General features: G+C 61.6%; 1 protein-coding gene across 2 annotated transcripts; it reads right to left on the reverse strand.

Moving 5' to 3' along the window:
* Positions 1–244: 244 nt before the first annotated feature.
* Positions 245–6,911, reverse strand: KIF12 (kinesin family member 12). Of its 2 annotated transcripts, XM_002720485.6 has the most exons (19): positions 6,754–6,907; positions 6,620–6,685; positions 6,451–6,529; positions 6,090–6,217; positions 5,914–5,989; positions 5,449–5,583; positions 5,191–5,326; positions 4,689–4,780; positions 4,371–4,527; positions 3,657–3,775; positions 3,464–3,568; positions 2,778–2,880; positions 2,601–2,691; positions 2,374–2,460; positions 2,037–2,127; positions 1,860–1,964; positions 1,188–1,288; positions 975–1,096; positions 245–648 (listed from the first exon to the last, which is right to left on the reverse strand). In XM_002720485.6, exons 1-19 carry the CDS (start codon positions 6,777–6,779, stop codon positions 509–511), a joined length of 1,959 nt encoding a protein of 652 aa, XP_002720531.2. In that variant the 5' UTR covers positions 6,780–6,907; the 3' UTR covers positions 245–508. The 2 variants fall into 2 exon arrangements, 1 of the variants encoding a protein (XP_002720531.2); XR_016224967.1 differs by lacking the exon at positions 4,371–4,527 and having other exon boundaries at positions 6,754–6,911.
* Between the last annotated feature and the right edge of the window lie 2,240 nt (positions 6,912–9,151).

Here is a 9,151-nt window from a genome sequence, read left to right on the forward strand (position 1 = left end):
GCCTGCCCCAGCCCAGAGCCCGGTCAGGTTCCCTCACGCCTTCTTCCCGGAGGTGCCAACATTTTGTTCCTTTACACCCAGGCCTAGTGGCTGCTTAGTTAAAATGCGCATAGCACACAGGAGGACACAGGAGCCCAGCACATTCCAGGTGAGTAGACACACACCTGCTGCCCCCCAGGCTCCCCCAGGAGACTGCCCCTCGCGGAAGTGCCTGGTGCCCCTGAGGGCAGGACCAGCCTGACAGACAAGCGGCATCTCTCTTTATTCACGAACTTCACCACCCGCTGCCTGCGTTCTCCGGAGTCCAGACTTATTTCACAGGGTCCCCTTGTTCCCCTGACAGCCCCACCAGCACCCGCCCCACCCCCTGCCCTTGGAGCAGGCCTCTGCCCAGCCCGGCTGCAGGGTGAGCGGCCGCTATCCCCATTCGCAGCCGGGGGGAGCTGAAGTTCAAGTGCACAGAGCCAGGTGGAGGCCACATGGCAGCCTCCTGGGTTTCCAGGTGGCTTCAGCGGGGAGGGAGGGCCTGGCCGGAGCTCTGAGTGCCCTGGTGAGGAGGTGGCTGGCTCCGACCACGCCGCAGAGAGCTGCCGATCTGGTGCCTGAGGGCTTCTAGTCTCTGGGCCAGGTTGGGAACTCCGGCCCCACCTAAGGAGCAGTAAAAAGTGAGCAGGCCCTTCCAGCGGTGGGGCGGGTCCCAACACCCTCTGGGGAAGCCTCAGGTGGTAAACTCCACCCCTCCCTCATCCCCCGCCCTCTACCCCCTACTCTCTATCCATGGGCTCCAGCATACATCTAGGCCTACAAAAAGTCCTAAAAAGAGAAGTCCAAGTTTGAGAACTAGAACTACCTTAAAAAATCACCCCTCAACACTGCCCCCATTCCAGAGACGGGGAGACTGAGGCTCAGAGAAGGTGGGTTCTGGCCCAAGACCAAGAGGACACCAGGGGCCCCTCCCGCTCTCCCTGTGTCACCTCTCAGTGCCGGTGATGTGTCTGGGGGCCCCACAGGCAGGGGGGGTGCAGACGGTGCCACCTCCTCCTCCTCGGTCAGCGTCTCAGCCAGAGCTCGCATCTGAGTCCAGTCGCTGTGAGTCCTGGGCCAGGGCGCGGCGGGCGGTGGGAGGTGAGTCTGTGAGCGTCCAGGTCTCCTCCTCCCCCACCCCAGCGCCCCAGGGTTGGGCCCACCTCTCTCTTGGGCACTTGGCAGAGCCAGGGCTGCATGGGGGCGCCCAGGGTGGGGGCCGGCCGGACAGGGGCACACCAGCTGGGGCCTCAGGGGTCAGCATCTGCAGGAAAGCCCCGAGTGCACACTGGGTGACCCAGCCCTGTCCCCTCTGTGTCCTACTTCCCTGGTGCTGGCCGTGTGCCCCTGCCAGGCCAGCCCCACAAGGTGCCAAGAACGGCAGGTTGGCAAGAAAGGGGCGGGGTCTTGGTCGCTTTCTTCTGCCAGGCAGCAGGTGGCTTTGGCGATGTCTGCTCCTGCAGCTAGGTGCTCCACGTGGGCAGGAGTGCGTCTGGTTTCTTTCTGAACCCTCAGTGCCCACGTCTGCAGTTGGCACAGAGAAAGGAGCTCAGAGGAGAGTGTGTGGAGCTGGGAGTGGCTACCTGAGTCTTTGGCACAGGGAATAACTGTGCATACCTGAGTTAAGTGAGTGACAGAGCAACCCCTAAAAGAGGCCGGGTGGGGTGGGAGCGAGGTAAGTCCCAGGCAGAGGGCCCCTCCGCCAGCCAGCCACACCTCACGTCACAGTCTGGAAGCCTGGGATGCCTAGGGCTCTGGAGTCTCCTGGTCTGCTGCCCCTGGATCAAGGTCTCGAGTTCTCCCAGCTCCCTCCCCGCCATGAGGGCCCTTCGTACCTGCGGCAGGTGGCGCCCTCCCTGTGGGCAGGCCCAGTGGGCCAGAGGCGCTCGGCACAGAGGGCAGAGGTGGCAGCAGGGGCAGGAGCAGAGAGGCGGCAGTGCCTGCAAGAGGGCATGTGAGCGTTCCACAGTGTCCCTCTCTGTCGCCCCTCCAGGCTGGGCTGTGAGACTCACATGGCACGGGGGAGCTGGTCCCATCCCACAGGGACACGGTGGGGCCGGGCCGGGACCCGGCTGGCGAAGGTAGCAGGCAGAGTGGAGGTGCCTGGAAAGAACAGTGGGGTCCGTGCCTGTGGCCCCCAAACCTATTCCCAGGCAGACCCCTACATCGCCCATTTCAACAGAGGCGCCTGGAGCACTTAGGAGACACCGGCCCATTTTCAGTCCATGGCCCATGTGGCCCATGGTGGCACAGCCAGGAGGGGGCCAAGCTGCAGATGGAAGCGGGTGGCCTGACCCAGCGGTGACATCGCAGCCATGTCTGGCCTCTGTTCTTTGACTCCATGCTCACCTTTCCAGCTCGTGCACCTGCTGGGCCAAGACGCGCTGCTCAGCCCTCGCCAGGTCCCGGCTACTCTGCAGCTGGCTCATCTCTTTCCTGGGGAGAGCAGGAAGGGTCTCAGGCCCTGCTCATGGCAGCCAAGTTTCGGCCCCGGGAGGCAGGTGCAGACAAGGAGAGGCCAGGGAGGGGAGGGGAGAGCTGTGGCCCGGAGCCTCCGGCTGTGGGCGGGGCCCTACCTGAGCCGCTCATTCTCCAGCATGAACTCCTGGAGCATCCTGTAGAGACTCCGCTGGGCCCAGGCCAGCCGGGCCCCACTCTGCGCAGAGGCTGTAGGGAGGCAGGGACGGCTGGAGCCACAGGAGCTCCAGGCCCTCCCTAACCACACCCCACCCGTGCCCCCAAGGAGCTCATACCCTTGGGGTCTGACTGGTCCAGCTGGAGCCGCAGGCGTCGGTTCTCCTCCCGAAGCTGCAGCATCTCAGTCTCCAAACGCTGGGGCTGCTTTGCCGCAGGGGACTGTGGAGGAAGAGCCCACGGACACCTTTTCTAGTTGTGCAAGCTGTGCACTGCACAAGGGTTTCCAGGTGTGGGGAGTGCCTGGGGCCTAAAGTCTGGCCTCAGCGTCACTGCCAGCCTTGCCAGCCTTGCATCTTGGCACAGACCGTGTCATCCTGCAGGGGGTACCTTGTCCCAACTCTGTCACCCTGGAGGGCCCCACTGTGGGCTGGATTCTGCTCTCAATACTAGTCAACACCAAACTCAGTTCTGTTCAGACCTTGGCCTGGGTTCTGACCCTAGCTCTAGTCAGACTCAATCAGGATACCAGCTCAGACCCTGGTTAGGCTCTGAGTCACATCTCCACCCAGACTCCAAGCCTATACCTACCTTATCCTGACCTTGTCCATGGCTGGGACCCTGACCTTACCCTACCCAACCATGACAGCACTTCTAGGCTCCAACAGTAATCCCAACTCTGATCCCGTCCCAGATTCCAACTGTGATGCCAACCCAGGCTCTGACTACTGCCTGATCCCTCTACCCGCCCACCCACCGTGCACCGTGGCCCCTGCCTTTCCCTCTGCCCCTCTCCCACACTCGCCTTGGGGGCCTGTGGCCGGGTGGTCACCCGCTGAGCACGACTGGCATATCGCAGGGTGCTGAGGGTCTCCGGAAGGCACTGGGCTGATGGGGACACGCAGGCCACCTGGGAGGGGGGTCACCCAGCCTGAGTGTTCCTCCCTGGGGGCCCCTTCCTGGGGACCCAGCCCTCCTGCCCAGCTCCCCTCAGATACCATGAGGGTGACCCCACGTCCGCCCAGCGAGTCGGCCAGCAACTTGGTGAGCTTGCTGTCCCGGAAGGGGATGTGGCTCTGCTTCCGCTGGGGGTCCAGCAGCAGGGAGATGCAGTGGCCTGCGTGGGTAGAGCGAGCCCAGGATGGTTATGATGCTTGCCCAGCTGGGACGCTGCAGAGCTGAGCCCTGCCCCCAGGCCTGTGGGACTCTCCAAACCCATCTTCCCATGATCTCATCACTTTCTGCTTGGTCTAACCACCAAACAGCAGCTGCTCCACGGCAGGGTGGCCTCGTCCGCCTCTGCTTCCCACTGCCCAGGGAAGGGACGGGCGCAGGAGATTGCCAAGAAATGGAATCCACGGAAAGGAATTTCCAGACACCTCCCTCGCCCAGCATGGAGAATCCATGGGGTGGGGGTGGGGAAACGAGGCCATCCCTTCCCTCCACGGGCTCCCAGTCTTCCCACCTTCCCAAGTGTCTCTGGGGATTCGCGCTCTGCAGCTAAGAATTCCCACATCCCATTGTAGAACCCAACATTATAGACCCTTAGAGTGATGGATTTCCAAGCCACGTTCTAAGAGCAGACCCAGAATGAGGCTGTGGGCTCCCTATCACAGCACTCCAGCCCTCGTTGCCACCCTACAACTCCCCCGGCGGTGGGCCCACCCCAGACGAGGGACCCGGGACTTCAGACCAGCTGGCACCACTCTCACCCAGAGCCAGCAGGCTGCGGTTGATGCTGTTGGCCTCCAGCATCAGCTCCCCACGGGACCCTGTGGCTGCTACCTTCTCACTGCCGGCCAGGTCAACAAAGCACAGCTTCCCACCAGCAGGGGGCGCCCCGGAGTCCACAGGAGGCATCTGCTGGGGCTGGGGGACCGGGGTGGGCTGGGGGCTTGGGAATGCCTGTCCCCAGCCAGGTCACAAAGGGAAGGGCTTCCACAGTCACCTCCCTTGCACACCCAAGTGGGCTTCCATGCCCTTGCTGGGTGGCCCTGGGCCAGCGCCTTCCCCAAGCCGGGAGAACTCACAGTTTGGCAGCTGATGTAGAGAGTGAGCAGGGCGTGGCTTCTGCTGGAAGCCTGGTTCAGGGTGTGAGCAGAGCTCCTTCTCCGGCTAAGACCTGGAGGGGAAACACACGGGGAGCTGGGCTTCTTCCTAGGAAGATAAAGGGGCCGAGGCTCCCTGGGGGAGGAGCCAGCAGGTGTCCAGGTAGAGGGCAGGGCAGTACGTGTTGGTTCCAGAAGGGTGGGGCATTCCATCTGGAAACAGACTAGCAGGGGCCAGCCCGGAGGTGGGGAGTATGACAAGGCTGGGGGCAGGGCTGGGCATGAAAGGAACTTGGAAGGCAGAGTTAGCAGGCCTTGGGGGCCAGCAGGGGCACCCTCAAGGCCAGGGTCTGAACTGTTGGTCACTGGCCCTTGCCCCACCTGACCCGAGTCATCTCGGAAGCCCCCGTCCACACCGAGGCCAGGCTCAGTGGAGGTGGAGGCTTGGGCACCCGCCCCCAAAGCTGCCCTGGAGAGCACGCACCCAGCTGCAGCAGTCCCATCAGCGTCTCCAGACTCCCAAACTCCACCACCCGCAGCTGCTCCACGTAGAAGCCCCGTGTCTTATTCCAGCGAACGGGGAGAGGCCGGGGAGACGCCACGCTCAGCAGGTCCCGAACCTGGGAGGGGGGTGGAGGGTGAGGAGGGTGCTCCATCCAAGCATCCAGCCCCCTGAGGCTGCTGCGTCCCCACCGCCCCGTCTGTTTCCTTGTTGCTGCTTTCTTCGCCCCTCACCCCTGACCTGCTCATTGTAGATCTCCAGGTAGGAGGCGCGGAGGGTGACGGGGGTCCCCAGCTGCTGCACGCGGTCTAGGAGCCAGGCGAAGGTCCTTTGCATGATGCCAGCCAGACCAGGGGGGACCGGCTCCCCCTCCCCCTGCAGGCAAAGAGAGCTGCGCCTGGGGCTGGGCTGCCATCATCATCACCTTCATCATCACCGGCAGCAGCAGCTCCTCTTTGCAAAGCACTCACTCTGCACCAGGAACCATACCAAGGCTCCCCATGTTAGCTCACTTTAATCTTAGTGAAGAAGGAACTGAGAGATAACAAGGCAAGAGCCGAAGTTTGAACCTCAATGCTTCAAACTGGGCAAGCCCCCTCTCCACAGTCCTCAGGTTCCTTGTCTGCAAACCAGGGGGACAGGGCTGCAACCCCAGGGGCTTGCACACCACCAGACCCACGTGGGCTCCACTGGCGCGGGGCTCACCTGGGGAGGAGGTCCGGTCAGGGTGTAGGTCTTCCCAGACCCCGTCTGGCCAAAGGTGAAGACCGTGCAGGAGAAGCTGCGGGTGGCAGGGGCGTGGCTGAGCCCAGGGGAGGGGTGGGGGGTGAGGGAAGGGTATGGTGGCAGGGGTGTAGAGCCGGGGTCGAGCCTATACTCACCCGCGCAGCGCCAGCTCGCCCAGACGCCGCACGCCACAGGCCCGAAACACGTCCTCCTGCGTGCGCGCCCCGTCTAGCACGGCCCCGAAGCGGAACGCCACGTCGGGGCCCCCGCCCGGGGGAGTTACCTGCGGAGGGGCGGGTGGAGGGGTGGGGCCGTCTAGGGGAGGGCGTGGCAGTCGTGGAGGGCGTGCCACTCCGCAGGGGCGGGACGGTCTGGGGAGGGCGGAGACTCCTGGGAGGGTGGGGCGCGGAGGATGGAGGGGCGAGGGCCGGGCCTTGGACTAAGCTGCTTTCCCGGAGGGGCTGCGGGTCCTCTGGGTAGGTTTTCTGGGGATGGAGCAAGGGTAGGGATCCTCACCTGCAGAGTCCGGGTCCCTGAGCAGTGCAGGGCGCTCTTTTCCCCCCTGCGAAGCTCCGCCTCGCTCATGGGACGCACCCTGGAGCCCGACAGGAGGGCAAATGGTCCGTCCTGATGTCCCCATCAGTCCCTTCCTTGGCCGGATGCCTCTTACCCAGCCTGCACCCACCTGAGGACCACCTGGATGGACGTTTCCGGGCCTTCGGGGCCTTGCTCCAGGTTCCGTGCGGGGTCCCTACGGAAGCAGCGCGGGTTAGCATCCCGGCGCCCTGCGCTCCCAGGTCCCTGTTACAATCTACTTACCCGTCGGGAGACCCGCGCTCCTCCATGTCCGGCTCTGTACACGCAGTTAGCTCCTCCCGAGTCTCTCTCCTTCCTTTTCCCCCCCTCTACCCTCCCTTCCTCCCTGACGCTGGGGCTGTCCACACACACTTGCATTCCCAGCCCCCTCCCATCCCAGGCCTCCATCCATCCGGAAAGGCTTGGGCCTGCCCAGGACTAGCTGGTTAAAGATTTACCCACCCCCACCTCTGCGCCTGGGAAACTCTCTTCCAGCCTAGGGGACCTCGAGCCAAGGGGGTCTGGAGTGTGGGACCCCTTGCTCTCCACCAGTCTCAACACCAGCATCCTTTGTGCACACAGGGGTATAGCAAGCTGGGGAGGGAAGGGCTCTGGCAGGACCAAGGCTGCAGCCTGGGCAGACCATGTCCAGGTTCTTCCTACTCCTCTGCACTCCCCCCCTGCACATCAGGGCTTCTCTGAGCCCGGGGAGGGGAGGGGCTCAGGGCTCAGTCAGCTGTAGGGAGACCTGGCTGGACTGAGAGCAGGTTTCCAAGCATCTGGTTAAACATTGGGGCACCCGCCTTCCCGATGCCAAGGCTAATCCAAGCAATTGCTTAACCCTCTCCTGCTCCGGGTTGTGAGAGCAGAGATGCCTGCGAGTGTGCTGGGGCCAGGCAGTCGCACAATCCGTGCAGACGCCATGCTGGGCTCCAGGGCCGAGGAATCGTGTAGAGATCAGCTGGCCCCTGGAGTCAGGCAAGGACAACCAGCATGTGGGGCTTCTGGGGGAGAGGTGTATGGGAGCCAGGAGGACAGGGAGGTGAGGGTGTGCCAGGCAGAGGCGGCACACCTCAGGGAGGCTAGGGTAGGGAAACATGTGAGGCGGGGGGAGGGGTGGTCTGAGGCTGGACCCAGCTCATGGAAGGCACCGCAGTCACTCCTCAGGGAACCCAGAATCCACTGAAGGCCTACAGCTGGGGCCGTGACACTGTCCGATTGTCAGTGTTGTTGCCCCCATTGAGACTGTCTCTATGTACTCACAGAATATTTCTGCAAACCCTTCCCCCCCAGATACGTGTTGGTATGAAAGCCCCCCAGATCAGCCCCCTTCAGTGTAGCACACTCTGCCACCACAAATGGCAGACAGTGGGCAAAGCCACCCCACTGGGGCGTGGGCTCTCTTGGGAGGCAGTGAGCTCGCCGTGCACTGGAGCTGTGCAAGACTGGTGTGTTGGTTCTAGGATCTATTGCTGGATCGAAAACGAGTGCTACAAAGAGCCCCTGCCCCCAGCCCTGCAGCCAATTTCACAGGGCCTGGTCCTCTCTGGACCTCTTTCCTCTCTATAGAAAGAGATTCTCCTATTTTGTATGGCTTTAAAGTGAAACAAAAGTTGTGTAGGATTAACTAAAAGCAAAAGTTAAAAATCCACAGATGATACCCCAAGATCCCATTCAGCTCTCGAATTCCTTATTCTATTTTTTGAGACCTTTTGGTAAACAAAGTTCACATTACTGTTTGTATTTAAAAAAATAAATAAATCGGCTGGCGCCGTGGCTCAATAGGCTAATCATCTGCCTATGGCGCTGGCACCCTGGGTTCTAACCCCGGTCGGGGCGCCGGATTCAGTCCTGGTTGCTCCTCTTCCAGGCCAGCTCTCTGCTGTGGCCAGGGAGTGCAGTGGAGGATGGCCCAAGTGCTTGGGCCCTGCACCCCATGGGAGACCAGGAGAAGCACCTGGCTCCTGGCTTCGGATCAGCATGGTGCGCTGGCCGCGGCGGCCATTGGGGTGTGAACCAACAGAAAAGGAAGACCTTTCTCTCTTTCTCTCTTTCTCTCTCTCTCACTGTCCACTCTGCCTGTCAAAGATAAACAAATAAATATACATATAAATAAATAAATAAAACAGGATAGCAGAGGTAGGCAGTGGAGATTGTCCAGGGAGAAAGCAGCTACAAACGGCAGGACTGAGGTTTAAGCCCAGCGTGCTGAGCTGGAAGACTCGATGCTGTCTGCTGTGGGAGGCTGCTTTTTTCAGCTGTCAACCCCATGAGTGAACGAGCGGTCCCTTTAAAGGTCCCTAACACTGTTAAGCACTATTGGTTTCATGTCTTCACGGGCAGCTGCCCATACTGGACGTCGAGACACTGGACTGATAAAAGTGCGGAGACAGGGCATCTAGGCGCGTGTGGGGTGTGATGTGTTGCTTTGTGGGAACTTTTGTCTCAGGTTTCCCAGCCTGAATGGTAATGTTGGCAGCAGTAGCTGACCACAAGCACAAGCCGAGCGCTGGTTCTGTTCTCTAGTAACGATGAGTGTGAACTGTGCTATGCATACGTGGAACATTCAGGAGCAGTGCCAGGCTTCTAGGCCCTTGGATATGCTAGCGAACAAAATTGAATGAGATGGGACAGACAATAA

The sequence above is a fragment of the Oryctolagus cuniculus genome, chromosome 1 (assembly GCF_051225735.1).
Source record: "Oryctolagus cuniculus isolate XC-2025 breed Fujian yellow rabbit chromosome 1, ASM5122573v1, whole genome shotgun sequence".
Lineage (NCBI taxonomy): Eukaryota > Metazoa > Chordata > Mammalia > Lagomorpha > Leporidae > Oryctolagus > Oryctolagus cuniculus.